A 23600-nucleotide genomic window follows, 5' to 3' on the forward strand; every position below is an offset into this window, starting at 1 on the left:
CATGTGACCACTGCTTGGAATGTTGTTTTTCTAGTCAGCTGGTTGCTGAGCAGGTGCTTCGTTTGCCAGTCATTTACTTGTCTGTCTTCCTGGAGAACTTTAAATCTCGACTTAATCATCATTAGCGGTTCTTCAAGGTTACTCTCTAGATGCGACTCCCTATTCGCTTCACACGAATCCAAAACGAGTTTTATTTTATTTATTTTTTTTTTTTGTCTAGCCCATAACTAGGCGTTGCAACGGAGACAAGTTTAAACTAGAATTTTAATAAGAAATTCCTGCTTTTAAGGGCAACAAAATTCTTCTGTTTGGTAATAAAGTTTTACAACCTTCCACAGCTCACCACTGCATTTTATTATGGCAAGTAGAGAAAAATTGATTTATTAAATCGTTGCAAGCGCTTGTTTTGAAGAGCTGCACGAAATCCTTATCTATGCGAATAGCGTAAATCTTTTTATTCTTAACGGTGAAGCACTTTTTTTTTTCTTTTGTCAATTATAAATTTTATCTGAAACTGTGCCATTTAATAGATAAATATGAAGGGTATTCTTTGGGTCTTTGAACTGTTGCTGATAAAACGACTGTTGTCTAGGCTCAGTCTGCTTATCAGGAACGATACTAGAATTCTGGGTTCTGTATTATAATTAATTCAGAATTTTTGCACTTATAATTCATAAAGGTGCAATTTATAGAATAAATTGGACAGTTTGATGGATGCGATTCCGGATATTCCTCGAAATTTTAAAAATTTAAAATATGATGGAATTCTTAAAGTCTTGAAAAATGAAAATGCGATTTAAATTTCGGTTTTGACGTCCCTATAATTCCGTTTATCCGTTTCAAAACTGTGGTGAAGAAACACTCAACTACTCTCATAATTCTCGTGTTTTATGATCCTTTCATAAGACTTAATGCTTATATGATTGCGTTAATAAAATATATCACCAATAAGAATATAGGATTAAATCTGTTGTGGTTAAAAATTCGATTTACCAACAGTATTATAATAGCAATTGTATAATTTTTAAAATATTTTTATGTATTATGAAAGAATAATAAATTTTTAATAAATTCAAGGGGGGTGGGGAATGTTAAAATGTTTATTTGACATTATAATTATAAGCAAAGTATTTTTATATTATTTTCAATTCATATAATTTTTTTAATTAAAATGTAATATTAAAGTTAATAAATAAGTGGACTCCCCCTCTTGAAAAATATGAGCTCACCCCGCACATGTAAAAACTATGTGGTGTGAACTCATTTTTTCACGAGGGGAGTCGACTTATCAGACGTCGAGACGAGTGTTGGACAGAAAAAGTATGTCGATTTATCCAGTGGTGACGAGTTAAACGGTATCCTGAGTCGAGTCCGTATAAGTCGTCATAGGCACCGTCGGTTAAGCAGTCAGTTTCCTGTGGTCCCAGCCGACTTACATAGGCATTAACGTTAAAAAAAAACTCTGGTTTACTCGACACCGTTTAACTCGTCACCACCGGATAAATCGGCGTACTTTTTCCGTTCAACACTCGTATAGACGTCTGATAAGTCGACTCCCCTCCTGAAAAATGAGTTCACACCACACAGCTTAACGTCACAACAGAATCCGATTTTGCATTTTCTCACTTTTCGTTATTTGCAGCAAGTGTTTGACATTTCTGTTGGAAATGAGTACCCGAAAGCTAACTACGCTTACGCTGAAGGAAAAATACGAACTTGTATGTGAATATGAATGTAATAAAACTTCGCAAGCGGAATTTGCAAAACAAAAAAACCTTCCAAGAACAACATTAGGGGGAATCCTGAAGAAAAAAGAGGAAATTAAGAAACTTTTTCTTGGGTCTTCGTCGCGGGTGTCTCGAAAACGCCAGAGAAAGTCGCTGTACAAAGATGTCGACGATGCTCTTGTACGTTGGCTAAAGCAAACTCGTTCATCGAATCTTCCTATTTCGGGGCCGATACTGAAACAAAAAGCGATGGAAATCGCTTGGGTACTTGGAGTAGAAACCAACTTTAGTGCCGGTGATGGATGGTTAGAGAGATTTAAAGGTCGCCACGGTGTGACTTTTAAAAAGCTGTGCGGAGAAAAAGAATCTGTCGGTATGACCTCAGTTGAAACTTGGAAAGAGACAGTTTTACAAGAGATTGTGAAATCGTATAAACCGGAAAACGTTTTCAATCTTGATGAAACGGGACTTTTCTACAAATTGCTTCCGGAGAAAACCGCTATGTTTAAAAACGATAGTTGCCACGACGGAAGCAAATCAGAGCTGCGAGTTACGATCCTTCTCGGAGCAAACTCTGATGGCTCTGAAAAGTTGAAACCCTTGGTTATAGGAAAATATCGACAGCCCCGATGTTTCAACGGAGTGAAGAATTTTCCCGTCATATACAAGGCAAATTCGAAAAGTTGGATGACTTCCAAAATTTGGGAGGAAATTCTTCACATATACGACTCCCAATTTGTTAAGCAAAAAAGGAGCGTAGCATTCGTTGTTGACAACTGTCCTGCTCATGGAGAAGTCGAAGGACTACAAGCGATTAGTGTGTTTTCTCTACCGCCGAATGCCACTTCTGTAGTGCAACCGCTGAATCAGGGTATTATTCATTCGTTCAAACGTCATTATCGGAAGAAGCTTATTTTGGATTTGATTCATGCGGTAGAAAGCGGAAAATCGACTGACATTTCCCTGTTAGATGCGATTCATTACGTGAACGTTGCGTGGGAAAACGTAACATGCTTAACCATTACAAACTGCTTTAAACTTGCAGGATTTCGTTCCATAGTGGCAGTTAAAGATGAAGATAACGGTGAAGAACAGAACGTTCAATTGGATGAACTGCTGCGACGTTGCCACGATCTACGAGAAACTGGCTGTGTTGATAAAACCGACTACAGCACAGTGGACGATTGCGTGGAGGTGTGTTACTCAGCGAGTGTTGTCGATATTGTCGCAGAAATTCAGGACGAGAACAACGAATCTGGAGAAGAAGAGATTGAAACACTAGAAGAGCTAACCCCAAAACCAACCAAAACCGATGCGCTAGAGGCATTAAGAATTCTTAGACGTTACTTGCCAACAATTGAAAATTGCGATGATGATGTTTTCAATGCGTTTATGATTGTTGAAAAGAAAGTCGAGACAGTTAAGTAAGTCCTCAAAACAAACAACACTAAACGAATTTTTCAGTTTATCATCTACAGCATTATTGTAAATGGAGTACAATGTACTGTACTGTATAAAGCACTACTGTGTTTTCCTAATTGTAGTTTTGTGGTGTTTTTTCAACTTTGTTTTAGTAGTTATGCGGACTCGGCTGTAGTTGAATAAGAGTTAACTGGCTTCTGGACCACCCTATGTTATTAAAACAAAAAAAAGACTGCATTTTATCTGTAAAATAACAATATAAGTTATAATAAAGTTTAATTCAATTGTAATTTAGATACAATTGGTAATATTGGTAAATAAATGAATCAGTCTGTTTTTCCTTAATCTCGAGAACGGAATTAAATGCATGAAAGACGAGATCAGATATGGAAACCTTATGGGAAGAGGCTTCCATTATTTACCATTAAAATTTTCTTCGTGTTACTTTAAAAAATGAACTTAATTTGTAAATTTATATAACAGATGTTACTGAATAAATAAAAGTATTCGCTTTTTTTAATTAAATTACAATTAATTCATAATGCATAAATAACAAGAAAACTTAAACAAGTTCAACCCAAATTCAAAGAACAAATATTACAACTTTTTAAATTATTTACATAACATAAACTTGAAATTTTTGTCTCGCTGTCATTCAATATTCTATTTTTTTTTTTTTTTTACTAGAAATAATTTAATTAAAATATTATATGAATATATTCGAATGCTGATTAAAATGTACACACTTTAATTAGCATTTGGATATATTCATACAATTAGAGTTGTCTTTCTTTAATGAGAAAGTTTCATACATTGCTCTTTGTGAAAGTAGTGCATTATTTTATTTATTTTTTAATTTTTAAATATAATATATTATTATATATATTATGAATGAAAAATAATATAAAAAGTGAGTTATTATTTAGGTTAATGCGATAAAATCCTTTTATAATGTTTGTCCTATAAATGCTGAAATAATATATTATAATTTTGGGAAACTTATTTTTAACTTAATAAATATTGATCTCCTGATAAATTATAATTTAGAATAAGTATTTTCTTTTAGTTAGCACATAAATTATCATCATTGCATTACTTAAATACTAACAAGATGTTAATTTAGCACATAGCTAGCACATAAATTAACATCATGTTACTATTAAGTAATGTAATGATTAGTGATGTAACGAATAGTATATTTGGCCTCAGCCGAATACCGAATATTCGGCTAGGAGCGTGGCCGAATACCGAATATTCGGCCAGGAGTGTGGCTGAATGGCCGAATATTCGGCCAAACTATTCGGCTTGATTAACGCACGTACGAAAATTGGCGCGCAAACCTCATTATGGCAAGGATCGCGCACTCTGCTCTCTATTGGACCGCTGTCACTACGATTTTTTCTTCCAGTAGGTCTAAATTATTTAAATTAATTAATTAAATTATAATTATTAAAGTTAATGTGAGATGGAGCCTAACGTCTACCTCTAGTGCCGAATTGGTTTATAATTTATGTAATAGCCGTAAATAGCCCGATATGATTCGGCAGTTGTTGGTATTTAGATGTAAGTTATAACTTATAAGTTATTTTATTTGCAATCGATCTTTTTAACGCTAAAATTTTGTTTTTACTACGTATTTGTAGACTGAATAGTGCCCTAAGGATATACTTTAGTGGGGACATATGGTCTAGTTTCTGCCCAGTTGTGGAACAGTTCAAATATATTATTAAGGGTTTTCTATTTGTGAAGTTTTGTGATATTTTAGTGCTATTGTTTTTGTCAATATTTTTAAAATTAACATGTTTTCAAATGTTATCTTTTGCATATAATGAAAAATGCTCATTCTTTGCTTTATATATAAAATAAATTATATATTAGTTACTCATCTTCTAGAAATAGATAAATAATTCTTTCATTAAATACGATAAGTTTCAATAAAACGTTTCGTAAATCATTTTAAAATATCGTAAAAAATATAAAAATACAAGCGAATACAAATATAACATAATTAACTAAACAATAATATTAATGCCCGATACATTCTAACCTACACACCATCAATGCCTTAAGATATCGGGCTAGATAAAGGCTATAATATTATTTAATTACGAAATAATTTAATACTAGAGTTAGATGCTATTTCTTATTAACTTTAATAATTATAGTTTAATTTTCAGCATTAATAAAAGTTACCAAAATGATTAATTTACTGTGTTTTTGTTATTTCTTACTCCTGTTTTTAGGTATTCGGTATTCGGCCGAATAGTGAAAACTAGGCCGAATAGGCCGAATACCGGGTAGTAACCGAATATTCGTTACATCACTAGTAATGATGATAACTTATGTGCTAACATAAAGAATCTGTAATATACAGATTAGTTTAATCTGTAATATAATAATATTTATTTTAATACACTCAAACCACTTACATTCACCTATTTTATGCATGTTATTTATGTTAACATCAATTATTTGAGTCTGTTAGAATGAATATTTTTAACTTAAATTATATGAATTGTGTTTTACAGTAGGCCTATTAGGGCCTTCTTCTTTTCTTTGTTTTGATGCATCGTGGGCCCCCTGAGTGCACAGGGCCCCTGGATTCCATAAACTAGCACAAATGTTATCATCATAAGTTAGAATTAAAGTAATATAATGATAATGACTTGTGTTTACTTATAAAATTTATAACATAATTCAGATAATCTAAGCAAAAATATTCATTCTAGTAGACAAATAATTGATATTCACATAAATAACATGTATAAAGTAGGCGCTGTTTAAGTTGTTTGAGTCTGCTGTTAGAATGAATATTTTCAATTTGTAGAACTAAAAATTTGAATTATTATATGGAAATTAATTAAAACTAATTAAAAGGTGATTACTTTTTAAAATTAAATATACTTTATATTGTCTTCACACTACTTTAGGTACACATCTGAATTATGTTAAAAGCTGGATCATACTATTAATTATCTTTTTGTTTTATAATATATATATATGTGTGTGTGTACAGTATATATATGTGTGGATAAATAAATAAAATCGATAAATTTAGTAATAATTTAGAAACTGTGTTGGCATATGCCGTGAGAGATTGAATGAATTAAATTTTTTTTGAATTTAATGGCATACCAGCTTGGAAGGTGACAATCTGAGAAATGATCTGTACGAGAAAAATGAGGTTTTATATACGAATTACTGTAATTACAATGATTAATGAATTAGAATGAAGATTATCCTGTAATATATTAATAAATGCTCCACACAGATAATTTACAAAGACGTTTTAGTTAAGAAGTAAAGCCATTGATTTTAGAAAACGTCAAAAAAGTCACTCTGATGTATAATATGAGCGAATATATATTCAATATTATTTAAAGAACATGTCTGGAAACGTGTAAAGTTTTTATTTTAAGAAAATAATAAAATATTAACATTTTATAATATTTATATAATTAACAGAAAAATTAAATCTAACAGGTAGAAACATTAAACAGAATTAGATCTTGTTCTATATAATAGGCCCTTCCTCCTTCGTCAAATAATAATGGACAATATAATGCCATTGTTATTTGGTGAAGGGCCTCGTGTGGTGTAGAGTAGGGCCACAACAAATCTAAATCCAGCTCTGTTAAATTATTTATTTTTATTTGCACATCTTTTCATCTTTATTTAAAGATTCACAAAATTCTGCTTATTTAAATATTTAAAATCTGTTATGATGTCTACTATTTTGTCTGCACTACACTACAGTCTCAAAAATAGTTCTGTCCTTTAGTCTGCAGCACTTTAAAGATAACGATATCGGTCGCCTGCGACATTTATTTAATTTATAAAAATTCAAACTAATAAACTAAGTTAATTTCTCAAAATATAACTGATAAATTTCATCATATTTTACTCGAAAAACTGTGAAAGAGGCGACGTTAAAACGAAGAATATAATATGTCTCTAGAATGTTTGTCCTAATATAATCTATTTAACCTTCTTAAAATAGATATTTTATGATAAATATTGATAAAATTAAAATTATTATCTTAAATAAATAACAAAGAAGCGTTATGAAATATTGATTATAGGCCGTTATCGAGTTGGGTTTTTAGAACGTTGGTACAAACAATTTGTAAACAGCTAGGTGCTCTAATGTAAAATTTAATTGAAAAAATTTATTCGTTATAAAGGATTTTAAATGTTTTATTTGTGAATTTGTATGTAACCATTCTATCTTATTGAACTATAAAGATGTATAGGCTTTGTTAAAAGATATACAGGTTTTAAAACAAAGGCTTTATTTACATGCGTATATCTATATATATATATATATGTAAATAAATGATCAATAAAATCAAATATATTATTCAATACTAAACAATACACTAATTTTGATAAACAATAAGACCTAAATAGAATTGAAAATAAAGTCTCACATAACATTAAATTAGTCATAGCTTAGTGTTGAATCAATTCAGGTGCTCCATCTCAAATTAATTCTAGTTTTCCCTTATAAAAGTAATGAATTTTCTTTTCCTGAATAATAAAAGACTATTTACTAATCTCTAAACAGGATGTCAATGTCTTCACTACACAGAATAAGAGATAACCTATAGTGCTTCTCATCGCATCAATTGATTTGTTTGTTTTGCCTCAGATAATTGTCTTAAGGCCAGTTACACTGTGTGTAAAATTATCCGAGCGATCACTGCCAAATAGTAAGGAGAATTATATCTAATTAAAGCATTAATTACCAAAATTTGAAAATGTTGATACTTTTTCTTGCATAACAAAAAAAAATAATGCTTATTTTAAATAGATACAATGATAATAAATGCATGTAAATTAATTTGTGATATTGCATTTTTACGTTCTTAACTGTATGTGATAAGATATAATATGGCTGACAGAATTGTTTTCGATTATAACAGGAATTTTAATTAAAACAGGATGCATTATCAATTTTAGATAGTCTACTCCATTTTGAAATTAATATGGGGAATTGATCTGAAGATATTAAATGAGAGTTTAATGAAAATTAGATATTCCAAAATTTATATTTTACTATTCGATTAATTGAATAAAGTTTAACTATTCATTCAGTTTATCCGTAGATAAATATACAATATAAAGCCTGCGATTTCAGTTTATTTTAATGAAGCGAATTATTCTCAAATATATTTTATTAGAATTAACTTGTTAAATATCATTCAGGTAATGAGCTACAGTGTATAATATAATAAAGCAAAGTTTTATGTATGTATAATATTCTGTCTTTTGAAAGGATGCAATATGGTATCGGACATTTTGTAAGAAATTCTCCACGCAATCCAAAATATATTGACAAAATTGTTGAAACTTATTAAATAATATACCTATTATTAAGTAACTCTAAAGATAATTACTAATATCTAAATCATTAAATGACAATTTTCTTTGTCCTGAATACAATTTTAATTTGCATCTGTTTGCCAATTCCTAGTCATGTTTAATATTGCTTAAAAGCAATCCATTTTCTTCGTTCATGTCTAAAATTGTGAAAATTTTTGGATGGGAGTAACTTGAGCAATAATTTTGCAGTAGAAATTTTCCATAGCAAACACTATTTCTATTATTATCATTAAAGATTTTCGACGTCTTTCCTCAATTAGGAAAGACGTCGAAAATCTTTAATGATAATAATAGAAATAGTGTTTGCTTAATTCTTAATCGAAATTTCACTTCATCCAAGTCAAGATTTTTTTTTTTTTTTGATTCGATGCTATTCTTGCACATTTTGTTTCATTGTCAGCATTTGTTTCCCCTTCGATAAGATAATTTTAACAGAGAAGAGCAGCAGGATATATTTTTTTTTCCTGTCCTGACAAACCAAGCGAGGAACGTGGACGATGACGAATGCTTTGTCTCGGTGTCACTATTCTAGTTTTTCTAGCGATAAACCCAATAGAGAGATAATATCTTCGATAATTGTTTAATTACTGTTGTTGTTTTTTCTAATTTTTTTGGTAGATTAATAGAAAGATAAAAAGGCAGGTTGGTCCTTTCGTTTTTTAAAAAATATATATATATAAATTTCTATGAGAAACTATTCGTAATTCCGCTACATTTTAATAAATAATCTTATACCAAAGGTCTTAACATCAATTAATATTTCATTTTATCATTTCATATTCATAATTTTACTCTGAGCCCTAATTAACATCTAGTTTTATAGTTTAATCTTATGAAACCCGGACTTGCTCATTATATTCTTGTATAAGGGCGTTTTGGAATTTATAACAAAGCAATTATACAATTAACTCTACGAAAGTTCTTTGTGTGAAGAAACATAAAATTTATTCTATGACTGGTTGGCAGGGTTACAGTTTCTTATCTTCCTTGGCGTTGACTCTGCAGCTTGAAAGAAAGGAGAAGACAAAAATAAGACTGAAGATGGGTCGGCGAACCCTCATTCTATAAAGTTCTGGCACGATTTTCGTCCCGAAAAGTTTAGTTAGCCATAGTACTGGATTACCTCTGACTTTCTTTACATTGTAAACAGATCTGATTGCCATAAATGACATATAAGCCAACTTAATAATGTAAAAATTCCGGATTAAATCCAAATATATGTTTTGTTCCTATATAAATTCTATAATTTTGTTTATTGCAGTATGGATTTTTGTATCTTCCATCCGGTTAAAAGCTTCTGTTGAGTATTTCTGAAGTGAGGACATTCTGTCGTTACTTTAATGATCATTACTTTAACGATTTCAACAGAAACATTCTTATGGGAATCGTTAATGAGAACGTCATTAATCACTTTCGAGGAAAAGATCAACAATGTTAACATTCAAGACGAAGCCGTAATTATGAATTTGAATATTAATAACTTGTTTTTAAGTTATATTGTATTTGATATAAATACACTTATAAAACTAAACTATTTTAAAAATAATGGATTATTGTTAATACGAGTAACAGAACGAACTTTATAATTACTCTTAATCAAAGAAAATCAAATTTAAAAGGGAAATTTTCAATATTAATTTAAACAAAATTAGATCATACAGTACAGAAAAGTCTTAATTTATCTTTGAAAACTGTTACTTATAGATATGGACATTAAAGTTTTCCTTTTGGTCCACAAATATCTAACAGTTTTGATGCACAATGCAGAAGTTTCAGCTATTTAAAGAGAAAAGACTTATAGAGGACGAGGATAATTGTAATTTGGGTGGAGACCAAAGCGGTTCCTCCGGTTTGGCCAACCGGTTTTGTACAACAGGAACCAAAGAGAAAAAGAAGCAACAAATGCAACCAGTTGGTTGACCTCTTCCATGCTCCATTCACATGGATCTAGAGTTTCCGCATTTGTATTTTATTTAATAAACAATCTAATGCAATTTTTGAAACCCATTAGCTTCGATCACACAAAACTAGACAACTCCCTTTATTATAAAAATTTGTTTCGGAGGCTTAATTATTTCTGAACACGAATAAACTTATAGAGTTTCATCATATAATAATATTTGGCTTCCTCCTTGTTTACACACAAATAAGCAAACTGAAGGTTTCATACGTGTATTTTACTGTTTTTTTTAATAAATAATGTATACTTTTTTTAACAGCAAGCTACATTACAATAATGCAGACCTACATTTCAACCTTTTCGCCACCGGGTTGCAAAATGTTAGCCACGTTACAAAATATCGGGTCAGTCGATAAAGCATTTCAATGCGCTGTCGAAACCTCTTATTCCATGAACACTGGTTGCTAAGTCAACAAAGAGACGAATGTAGCAACATATAATCGAACCAACGTTCAACTCCCACGCCAGTCATTGTCAACGATGCGGGCGTCGGGCCCTACCAGCTGTTTGCATGCAGCGACCGTGGGAATCGGGGACAGGTGACCTACCGTGTAACAGAACCGCGTGCCACTCCAACAGCTGCAGAGAACTAGTAATTCGTAAGACATCCTCGTCTAGCCAGCTGTTCGACAAGAAGTACACGCCCAGATGGAGCCAACTAAGATCTTCAATTTCTCAAATCTTCCCCCTTTTTTTCTTAAAAGCATCTTCCGTTCTCAGGTATATCACAGAATTATTTTACGCTTCACCCTATCTTGGCTTTGTTCTACCGATTGGAAGTGTATTTTAGTTTGGCGCACAGAAAATTTTATATCTAAACGTCTTGTTTGAATTTATTCATAGTAAAAATACAGTAAATAAGAACAAAAGATATGCAACAGGAAGTTTCGTGTTTGTTAAGCGTGGTTGAATCGATGCAGTATCATAATAGGCACGTGTCATGGCATAGAACTCATTGTCAAATGTCGTATACTCGAAAATGGAGGATGGAATTAATTAGGCTAATTCTAGAATGGAGAGTCGAGAGATAAGCGATATTTTTGGGTCAGTAACTGTAATGGAAAAATAATAGTGTTTTTGAATAAAATTGTCGACACCGTGTGGGAGTAGAAAGTCACGAATTCTGACCTCCGGTTTCTTTGGAATATGACCAAAGTTAAGCCCTCATTCTGGAAGTCTGGTCCAGGCCTGTCACTACCGCCTCCGTTGCGTGTATATCATTAAGAATTCAAGTGCTACACTATTAAATGGTGGCAGTGTATCACGCAAGATTTTGCCATTAACTCCACTGAATTGATTTCGTTTTATCATCAATTGATTGATGAATCCCATCCCGAGATTGATTTAAACTACTCATTTCGTACCACTTCTCGTTTCTAAAACGGGGCCCTTTCAAGACAAAAAAAAATCTATATGTTAAATCTGTTTGTATCAGTCTTGGTGAATAAAATTGTTTATTTTTATTTTCAGAAATCAACGATGTCCATTGAAGACGAGCAGTTTTTCTCCCTTCACTGTTACATTTTATCAACAAAAAACAATGGTTATACGTTTCGGAAATACGATAATTCGCCCATAAAAATTGTTATTAAATAATATATTTACACTGAATCATTATCCGGTTTCACCTGAATGAATATTTCTTTTGCTTTTCCAGTTCAAGATAAAACCAGTTTTGTATCGTTTCTGGCTAGCGAAGATTAAGAGTGTTTTAATGTTCACCTACCATTTTTTTTTTCCGGGAGAAAACAACTTTCTGCTAACCCCCATGCTGCTTTAATCTTTATTCACTCAAAGAGTCACGCCATTCAAAATAATTACTCTTATCGCTTTGTTCTGCCATTAAATCAATACGAGACGACAAGAATTGATTCTCTATCGATTTTCAAAGTCTGTTATCCGAATTTTCTCTGTCGTGCACAATTTTCGGCTTTAAATTTTTAAAAAATTGGCAATTTTTTTTTCTCTCTTTTTTTTAATATTTAATATCGATAATTTAAAAATATGTTAACGAGATTTAATAAAATAGCCTACGAATTATTGTACCTAAGGCAAAATATTTTCACATTTTCCTCATTATAACTAACGCATCAATAATTTATCCATTACTCTTTATTAGTAAAATACACCTGCACTTCTAATTTACATCTGGACTAAGAATATACAGATATTTCTGTAATAATATTTTGTACCAAAAAATTAATTATTGCTACAATTTATCCTTAATTTTAATTATTAATAAATTATAAGTTTATTTTAAGTTTTTCACTCAAAGTCATCGATAATATTGCATTTTTTACAAGGAAAAATATACTTGTAGATACATACATTATAGCTACAATTCTATTTTTTCATCAAAAATTCTTTGTTAAATATTTAAAAAATGATAGAATTTTAATAAAATTTACGTAAATTTATTAAACCTCTACGTTGAAAGTTATAAATAATAAGCGACGTCAGTTATAATTATATTAAAAATTAATTACAGTTATTTTTAGAAAAATTTAATACTATTTTGTTCAATATTATATTAATTAATGGAGATTTTATTCCAATTAAATTTACAAAACAATAAAAAAAATGCTATTCTGATTGAAAACTATATTAATATATAGGCCTATTATTTTATATTTAATTAGTGAATTTTTATATTAATTAAATAGTAAATTTTAGTTTTATATATTTAGAAACATTTATGCGTGAAAGAAAAATAGATTATGCAAATAAATAAATTAATCACTAACACACGAATTCCTAAAAAACTAGAATGAATAATTCTATACGTCTGTATTTTCCAGAAAAAAATATTTATCTATATATCGATATATCTTTGAATTAATAATAGGAATTTATGTAGCATAAGTTGGATCATTATCTTTCCAAAACGGGTTTTATTTTTAACATTAAACAGGCTAAAATACGAAGGATACTGAAGAAAATCGCACGTATTATTATTATTATTTCTAGAAATTTTTAACAAAAATTTATTCTGGAATTTTATTTTTCAATATAAATTCTTGGATTCTTAATGTGTAACACATGCTCTTACCATTAGAAATGAGTGTGTTTACTTAACGATTTAATCCACGCAACTAACCCTACAAAAATGATTATTTTCATGCAGGATTATATTTAGATTCAACCCAAATCTAACAATAGTCATCTGGTATGGGAGTTTTCTTAAATGAAAATGAGGAATAACTTCAAACCCGTTTCTTTAGGTATTTTTTTTCTCTTTTCCTTCGACTAGTAAACGTAGATAATATAAATACAGGGTGGGATAAATAGCCTTTAGCCATTCGGTTACATATTCTATCAGACAAAATGCCGATGAATTATTTATAAATTCTTATATAATATACAAATGTATCTATATATTCAAAAGAATATATGATTTATTTCCTGAAATTGTCGTACGAAAATTAATGCTTATAAGATATAAAGAACGTTTTGATATATTCGTAAGTGGTAACACAAGAAGAATTGTTTCCTGTAAGGATAATGTTACAGAAAACACTGGGATTTATATAGATAAATATACTTTATTTAAGTCGATATTAAATTCACATTTTTGCATCGAAATTATCTGTTGGTATGGTGATGCATTGTGTATGCCTTATCCTTTACTACTTATCTTAAGGCCAACTTTTCATAAACACTGGCATAATTGCTTTGGAAGTGTTACCGAGACAAGAAGAAACGAGTCTAGCTGGTCTTTAAGGGGCCTTCAAGGACAAGATTGTTGGGCATCGCGTTTTCTTCAACAAATGACGGCCATCTTGACCGGGAAAGCGATAAAAATCGACTTGTCCCGGACACTGGTCTGGGGTACAGTTAGGGTGCGTTCCCGTTCCACGTCCTGACCTCTCTAGCAGAAGGATGGATGAGGTCGTGGGGTCGATTTTCATTCTGCCACCTTATATATTCTCTTGTTTATCTACTATATTCATAGCGTTGATGTAGATAAGCATCTACGAACAATAATGCTCGTGTTCTTTTACTGGTTTTTCCTGGCAAAACAACAACCTTACGCGATCCATCAAATTATTTAATTAATCTTTAAAAAATTCAATAAATAAATTGAACGAATTTGAAATTATTAAAAATAACAAAAAATTTTACTTAAATTATTCTGTAAGATAAATAAATTTAAAAAAAAAAAGAAAAATCGTTTCATCCGAAGAACACTTTTGAAGCTCCACTAAGTAGCCTCTCTGCTCGACCTATTTCTGACTTCATAACAAAAATTATTTTCGTGTGGATAAAAATAATTCGTTTATTATCTGTTTATTCTTATTATATTTTCATGGCCATTTTAACATTTCTAAATTTGATAAGATATTGTAAACCAGAAAAATTTAACCGTGTAATAAACTTACATCAGCGCACACACTGATGCGACTTTTTATTAACAATAAAATTTATATAGATTAGGTTTTTTTTATCGTTTTGTTTTTAAATAAATGCGTATCTTTCTCTAGATAAACGTAATCAATTTTATAAAGTAAGATGGGTTAATGTTTACCAGCTTTACAGAGCGTATTATCGATAGCCAACCAGAAAAACTTGATGATCTGGATATCTGTATTTGAAATTTTATCAAATTTCGTTGTTTGTTTACCGACTTATTGATTCTTCTGTACAACATATTGATAGAAAAATGATTGCGTAAACAAATTTTAAACTAAAATAATTCGATTATATATAATTTTCAATATAAATTCTTATCGTTTGTCTATATTAAATCATTGTAAACTAAATTGATCAGGAATAATTTCAAATTCGTTTGATTGATGATGGTTTAAAGTTATAACATTGTTGGTCTCATTCAATCTTTAACTTACTCTATCTGGCTCGTTTTTTCGCTATATATTACTTTTAGTTATCGTGTTATGTACGGATACCAGATCCCGAAAATTTAATTAATCTGCCCAATATGTCAATACGTCCGAAAATTTAATTGCTTCCATTCCTGACCTAGATACAAAAATTGAGGCGGATACGTTATCTGTTCCAATCAATATAAATGAGCGAATCCTCGGTTTTAATTACTCTAGATTATCTTTAAATTCGATCGTATTAATTATCGACAGGGCATTACATCTCGTGATCGTTTCTGAAGAAAGTTCTCGTGACGCCCGGATAAACAGGCATTGAACTTATCTCATAACACTTGCATAACATGAATTAACGAGCCAAGTGAATATCGACTTGTAATTCTAATATATCTGTTTTTTAGTGTTTCTATTGATAATCAATAAGGAAAATATTTATATATATATATATTAATGATAAATTCGTGAAGACATTACGAGAAATCTTACGTGCAAAATCAAAATCTGTTCTAATCGGGTACCATTTTGGATAAATAAACCAGAAAATTCTTTTATTTTAACCTTTTTTTAAAAAAAAGTAAAGCTGTTTTTCTTCTTAACAAGTTGATAAAAACAGGAGAATAAATGAAAATATTTTATTCGTGTTTAAAGCAGTTGTCGTGCTTCCCATTAAAAACATAATAATAATAAAACACTATAACAATCTTAAATTAAACGAATATAAAAATTGTACAGGTAAAGTGCTCTATTAAACTAATAAAGCGATAATAAATGCAATAATTTACAATCGATACAGCAAAAAAAAAAAAGTCATCAGGATAACCAAACACAGACAAATGTACAATATTTTTGGAACGATTCTAAATCGATTCTTATCGATCTTCGTTCTTCCCATCTCGGTCGATCCCGTAGCAATTAATCTAGGATGTTCGATCAACAACATGGAAGATTAAACTAATTTTAATTATATCTGGGTTAATATAGATTACCGTCTCTTGTCTAATCCGAGAAATAGGTTAAAAATGATGATTTAGTCGCAATTTAAGGCACGACTTTTAAGGATTAGCAAATTTAAATAGAGAAATAGGTAAGATGGTCAGACCAACTATTCGTAACAGGCGTTGGTGTAATTCATGAATATTTAACAGAAATTAACACGAGAAAAATATTTTTAAAAAAAGAACATTGAACTGCAGAAATGGAAAAGCTTGCATAAATTTGTAGCAGTTTCGTTCTTGTGGTTTTTCTTTTTTTGCATTTTATTTTATTAATTTCTATATAAATTGGCACACGTTAGAGAATTTTTAATCTAAAATGGATTTAAATTCTCATAAAATATTCAAACTGTAAATAAATCAATTTTCCATATTTCTAAATACATTACTTTTCATGATATTAACACCTATTATACACCTATTAACAGGGAAAAGAATTAATAAACCAGAACGTGGAAATTATTATATATATAAAGTTTGGAGAATTTTGGCACGAACAAAATTAATGATCGAAAATCGTGAAAATTTATCAAACTCTTTGTCATATTAATAAATGTATTTTTCGGAAAGGGATAAAAGAAAAACCGGGAAGCAATGTCCATGCTACTCGTCTGTTACTTTTTCTGCTTTGCAATTACTAAGAAAGAACATCTGGTGCTTTCCTTTAGGGCTTTGCCTACAAAAGACGACTGAACTCAGCTTTCCTAGTTTCTATTTCCTGCCCAGGAGCTTCCTTTCTTCCGCTGGTAGCTTCTATAAGAGGTTTCCGGTCGGAAAATATCAAAATCCCTCCTCACTCGGATCCCTCCGGAAATTTTCCTTTCAGAGTCCAACATCCCTACGGGCCTCATACTTTTGAAATTAACTTTGATTTCGAACCAAAAGAAACATCAGATAAGATCTTTTCATAATATTATCGTCTTTTTAAATAAAATTTGGATATTTAGAATAATAATAAACGGTTTTTTTCAGGTAATTTTTATTGTATAAAATGTTGGGACTTATTCAATGTAAGGAAAACTCACTACTCCTCAGGGAGTTTTACATTATCTGTACATCGAGTAGAACGTTAGGGATTTTTTTAAATAAAATATTATCTTTTAAGCTACACAAAGAAGAGAAAAGAAAGCATCGATTAAAATCTTTAAAATAAAAATAAATTCTAAAAATTCTTGTCACGAATCTTGAAAGAAAATGACCAACAAGTAAGCGGATCTTATCGCTTCTTCAATAGAACTTACCATGGATTATAATGCAAACAAATAAATAGTTTGGGCTATTATCACCGGATCTACTTTGAGAAGTTTATATCAGTTTAAATAAAAGAGACGTACACCAATTGTACTGAGAATAGATACTCGAAAAAAAAAGAAACAACTGTTCGAAAATCGATGTATTTACAGAATAAATTCTTCTTTTTTAAATAATAGATCTCAATAGACGAATGTTTTTTTTAAAAAAAAAAGACAAAAAATTCCAGAATAGTCGGAAGCGCCTTTCATATTCCGGAACAAAAGCGCGATTTGGTTGTTTAGAAGTAAATGGGACAAACTATTGTGTAGATATATTGAGAGAAAAGAGGCTAAATGTTGACTGTTATTACTCTGAGCTACTAAATTTGCTGGTTTCAAGTCTTTCCCGCCTAATCTTTTATTTAATTTTTATTCTAGAAAAACAAAAAACGTTCACGAAAAAATGGGCATTGTGTAATATACAAAAATCGCCAATATCAAAGCATTTTAAGAATATTCTTCCATTTATATAAGCGGATCGACTAACTGATATTCGTGTATTTCACTTTAGAAATGATAAATTTTATTTGAATTAATTATACAATTTTCAAATAAATGCATAAATTAACAGTTGTTATTGAAATAGTTTCAAAACTTTCAAACATTTAAATTATATGCAATTTCATAAAGTCAAATTATAATTAATTAAAGGATGAATATTTGTTTAATATTTCGCCCTGTCTTTAAAACTCGTTAATGTGAATATATTCAAAGAATAATATATTTAAGAATTCTTTATAATTTAATTTTATATTCAATAACCGAATTGGATGATTTATATGCAATGAAAATTAATCACTAGATATTTCGTAGAATGCTTTCTTTTATTTCAGTTTTACAAATTATATACATTTAAATTTGTATTACAACAATATCGAAATTGTTTAAGGTACAGAATTAAGTTTGTTTAAGAGTAATTACACGTTTCATTGAGCCAACAAAAGGACTAAGTTGATCCATACAGTTGAGAAGAGCACGTATTTGAAAGGTACAACTTTAACAAAGGAAAGCCATCTTCGATAAAAGGAGCTTATCTCTCATATTGCCATCCACAAATCTATACATGAAAGGAAGAATAATGCGCAATTTGTTATCCGTAGCAAACAATAAATTCTACAGTTTAAAGTTCTGGTCTTTGCTTTAACTTATCGGATTTCAGATCTATCACAGATTAGCTTCCGACTAAATTATGCCATTACGTGTTGTTTGCCAGGGCAGATCAATTATCCGATTATAATTAAAAAAAATAAATGTATTATTGACTCGAGACTATTACAGTTGTGGCCTGAATGGCAGAGCACTTTTATTGGCCAAGCATTGTTTTTCCTCCCGACTCATTTGGACCTTCTCTCTTACTAGGGTCAACGACTGCTTTTTTAATCCAGTTTGATGTCACAGTAATAACTAACCGGTTCTTTAGCTTTAAAAAAGTATGAAATATATGAAAAAATTTGGCTGGAGAGACCTACAATATGACCTTGTCTTAGAAATTTTCGACAATTGACTAGAGGGGTAGTCAGCTGATTAGAGCCACCATTTTTCTTTATACATACACGCATTAAATCTACAATAATATAATTAATATTAGGTTTATTCTGTAATTTAAAGTATTGCGTGCAAATTCTCTACAGAATTTATACGGAAAAATACGATAAAAGAAAATAATCTGAATCCTTGGAATATTTTATATTATAAAATATAGTACAATCAGATATATTTTTATTATTTCCTCGTGAAGTTACTAGCAGTTCATCGAATTAAATAATAAACTATTCAAGACCCAGTTATGAAGTCAACCTTTGCTCTGTAATTAGAAATAATTCAAATAGATAAATTGATTTTTGATTCAGAAAACTTTAGATTTCATTTATTAAAATGTTTATTCGGGAAAATTATTGTTCAAGAAGCAGAAAGTATCACATTAGCGATAAATGTGCGATTGCAGTTCTATAGGCCTGCTTCAATAATAAATGGGATTAGGATCAGGTTTCGGAAATTCAGCAGCGGATTTTAAAGTTCGACAAACTTTGCAGGAAATATAACACCTGTTGCCCTAATAGGTTCTCGTCACTGTTGCCAGATTCACCCTGCGCACTTTTGTGCCGGATACTGAATATGTAGAATATTCTATCCGCCTTATGGAATTAGTAAAGACACCATTTCTTTCGCTTCCATTCTTTATATGGGGGGTTTATACGTGGAAGAATCTTAAAAAATCGATTAAATTCTAACTTATTAAACGACCATAAATTAATATTAAATAAGAAAATCTGCATTTCTGACAACAAATCTGTCAGGAAAATATATAACTGCGAGTTAATGGAAATTAGACAGCTCTTCAATCAATTTGAACTTAAGATTAAAGTGTATATGCGTGATGAGGGAAACGGACAAATTAATTTTAGCGAGAGAAATCGCGGAATAATGATGCATTTTAATGCAAAAAAAACTGGCAAGAAAAAGTATAGAAAACGATGGAAAATTTTCTAAAAGATACAGAAAATAGAAAAATTAGCAACGAGCCGCTGCTAACTCACCCCCAATCTGGCATCAGCAGGCCAATAACCAGTACGACACGTCAGCACTTCGCCATTATTTCTATCTTAGCTCTCGAATCTCGCGGAAAGAATAGAAGGGCCCTATGTCGAAGATGCATAGAATGGAAGATGAGACAAAACACACGGCAGATGCGAAGCCGATTTGAGCACCTCCAATGCGTGACGCCTACGCTACCTTCGTCCATTATTCTACAGCATAGAAGCAGACAATAACTTCATTGAGCAGCAGTCTTACGTACCATTTACGGTTCAACGATCAAGAGGATGAAGTTGTAGCCTCGCTGCGGGATCCTACGCTTACTCCAATAGGCTGGTTCGTCCGCCCAGCTCAGCTGGCTTTTTTCAGAAAATTGCTCTCCTATTGGACGTCGTTAAATGATCTCGCTGATGACGTATATGGAGTAGACGTTGGTTGGCTGGCCGGACCCTTAAAAATGACAGAGATGAAGCCGACGAGCCCGTGAAAGTTAAGGAGTGGTAGCTGCGGGACCGTGGACAGTCGGGTTCGGCGAAAGAGCTGCCGTTGTGTATAGCCAAAAGAAATAAACTAGCCAAAAAAAAAACAAAAAAAAAAAATCCCGTCCAGTGTACAGATCGGATAAGTGTTCTGTGCTCGTCGTCGTTTGATCTGTGTGCAGTGAAAGTGCTTTCAGCCGGCAAACTGGCCAGACAAGGAGTTTGTTTCAAACATATTACGAACTGTTCAACATTACGAAGGTGGTCATGAAATTAGAAGTGAGGAGTGCGGCTAGCTTTCTTACCAACCTACTCAGGTTGGGAAATAGTCTGACCATGGTTCAATTGGAACTGTTTCAAAGAAGTTTAGAAGAACTACTCAGGCATCATTATCAGCAACATTGGTTCCCCGAGAGGCCCTGCAAGGGTTCGGGGTATCGATGTCTCAGGATCAATCATAAAATGGATCCTATCATAGCCAAAGCAGGCAGTGCTTGTGGCCTGGATGAGGCTAGTCTACGTCAGTTGTTTCCCAACGAGTTAACGCTGTGGATAGATCCTAAAGAAGTGTCTTACAGGATTGGTGAAAATGGCAGCATTTGCGTTCTGTACGACGGAACCAGTAACCATTATTCCGAAAGTAACATCGGTCACTATTTCCATAGCATGGCTTCCTCGCAAGAAATGGGAAATAGTTACCGGTCACAAGTGATGATGGATGGCCATTTGAGCAAGTTTCCGAGACCGAGTTGCAAGGATACCATCAGGGCATCCAAAGGATGGGACTCCTTCATCATGGACTCCAGGAATGTCGGTCTGGAACAACTGGCGGCATACGTCTCCAGCTAAGGGTAGGTTTTTCTACTGCCAAACATCTCTCACACAATCACACCTGTCTCTCTCATCAAAAAAAAACTCTTTTAAAAAAAACCCACCAATTCTGTTTTCCAGTCCCGATCGGACTTTTTTACTCGGACGACGAAATGTCATACTCAGGGGCCCCTTGTACAGTAGGGCTGTTGAAAATGGCAACCTAGTCGTCCCAGTAATATTTTAAACTAAAAACCCTTAACTTTCAGGGATTAAAATTCCTAGAAATTAAAATTTATGTGGGGAAAGAAAGGCCAAATCCCACAGTTAAAGTACAATCTATTTGTTTTTTTTTTTCTCATGGGTTGATAGTACAATACACTCGAAACCAGGGACCACAGCTCTCGCTTTAGCTCGCCGACGGTGCAAAATTCGACGTTCCCTCCTTACAGTCTGTTGCCAGTGGACAAACCTACCAGCTGCAGCTCGTATAATGTGATTATTGCCGCCAACGCAAGATACCAAGCACCTCGGCGAACGAATGCAAAAGTATCTCTGCAATGGAAGACACGAAGCCTAAACGACTGTGATCTGTTTTTCTTTTTAAAACAACAAAATACATCTCCACCTACTGCGATCAACAGAATCGTTTAGTCGTTTTTTGTTGACTTTTTAAACTATCATGTTTTTTTGTTTCGTTTTTTATTCATCATCCAAGAAAATGTCACAATCCATTGTAATGTGTGTAATGTCTCGCGTTGACGCCGTTTGTTGGCATCGTGTTGTTTCATCCAGTTAAGTTTGGATCCAACCCGTCGACAGGGAACAGTGATAGAAACACCAGCCAATTTTCTATATGGGGATTATGTAAATGCACCGTCACAGGCTGAGCTGACCTTTGACAGGCAGTTAGCCTTAGATCAAAGGTGAGATGCAAGTGGGAAGGGGACGCAATGATCTCAGGGAGAAGGACTTGTGAAGTCCTCTTCCGCTTTTATTAATTTTCAAGTCCCCGTCGTTTCTGGCCTTAGTTTTTCCTATTTTCTACAAGACAACAACAAACCGACAGAGCTTTTCTTCTTGTTTCTTTACACCTTTTTTTTTTTTTTTTTTTGCTTTCAAGACGGGTGTTGCCTGTAAGAAGAGATACCGTAGCAGCACAAAAACAGTCATTCAATATTGTAGAGTTTCTGTGGAATGTTATATATAAGTATATATATATTATAAAACCTTATGTATAATATATATATAAATATATATATACACGCATCTAGATAAGACCGAGTTTCAGGGGTAAGCAAAAGCAAAATTTGTACTTTTTGCGTGCATTATTGTCTTTTTTCATTTTAAAAAATTTCATAATAGCTGTTGCAGCTTATCTTATCGACCATCTTGTAAAACTTCCACGGACTAAGATAGCTGAAAAAAAAAATTGACTGTACAATTCTTCCTGTATAAAAACCTGTAAAAATAAAAAAATAAGATATTTTGTGTGTACAGTGGCGTAATATAGGAGGTTTTGTACAGTGAAAAAAACCAAATAAAAGTTGTGGATATTGCAATTGAAACAGGGGTGTCGGCATTATTTCTTTTGTGTTATTTTATTTAATTATTATTATTCTCGAAACTCGAAGAGGAGGAGGAAGCTGCCTAACCTCGATTACAACTGAAACGCTTGAAGCTCCTCGTTAACCTAATTCTGTAACCGTTTGAACTGGCTCTTTTCTTTCTATTTTTTTATATTTAATTCTTTGAGTTAAATTCCGGTTACAAGTAAAAACTAATAACAATAATCTAATCTTTAAACTTTGATCACTCTAATCCTATATATTTTTCTTTAAATTAAATTAAATAAGATGAACATAATCACTATTAAGACCGAGATTTCTAACAGAATTTTTAAAAAATTTAACATTGAAATTAAACATTTGGCGAAATTCGAATAAATCATATTAAGAAATATTTATTAAGAAATTTTAATTAAAATCAAATATATATAATGATGATTAATCAAATACTAAATAATGAGAGACGTGATTTAAAGTTCAATTAAAAGAATTTTTCCGTTAAAGGTAGATAGATAAATTTCGAAATTTATTTTTTAATATGCGACTGTATATCTCTACGTTTTTTTTTATTTTTGCTTAATTATAAAAGTAA

General features: G+C 31.6%; 2 protein-coding genes and 2 long non-coding RNA genes across 4 annotated transcripts in view; 3 read left to right on the forward strand and 1 right to left on the reverse strand.

The window, feature by feature from the left end:
* LOC136984634 (uncharacterized) overlaps positions 1-12539 on the forward strand; it is a 58802-nt gene extending 46263 nt beyond the window's left edge. The window contains exon 3 of the long non-coding RNA XR_010882217.1: positions 11965-12539. This is a non-coding gene — a long non-coding RNA (uncharacterized lncRNA). The remainder of the gene's footprint in view (positions 1-11964) is intronic.
* LOC136984732 (tigger transposable element-derived protein 4-like) lies at positions 1417-3172 on the forward strand. The gene has a single exon (XM_067281839.1). The coding sequence runs from the start codon at positions 1668-1670 to the stop codon at positions 3153-3155; it is 1488 nt and encodes a 495-aa protein (XP_067137940.1). The 5' UTR covers positions 1417-1667; the 3' UTR covers positions 3156-3172.
* A 5882-nt stretch (positions 12540-18421) lies between the features above and the next one.
* On the reverse strand, positions 18422-20548 carry LOC136984635 (uncharacterized). The gene is made up of 2 exons (XR_010882218.1): positions 20154-20548; positions 18422-18673 (listed from the first exon to the last, which is right to left on the reverse strand). It is a non-coding gene; the product is annotated as an uncharacterized lncRNA (long non-coding RNA).
* Positions 20549-20615: 67 nt separating this feature from the next.
* Positions 20616-23008, forward strand: LOC136984631 (protein BTG2-like). Its single transcript, XM_067281698.1, has one exon. The coding sequence runs from the start codon at positions 20898-20900 to the stop codon at positions 21477-21479; it is 582 nt and encodes a 193-aa protein (XP_067137799.1). The 5' UTR covers positions 20616-20897; the 3' UTR covers positions 21480-23008.
* The last annotated feature ends 592 nt before the right edge of the window (positions 23009-23600 follow it).

The sequence above is a fragment of the Centruroides vittatus genome, unplaced genomic scaffold (genome assembly GCF_030686945.1).
Source record: "Centruroides vittatus isolate TY-2023 unplaced genomic scaffold, ASM3068694v2 contig_926, whole genome shotgun sequence".
NCBI lineage: Eukaryota > Metazoa > Arthropoda > Arachnida > Scorpiones > Buthidae > Centruroides > Centruroides vittatus.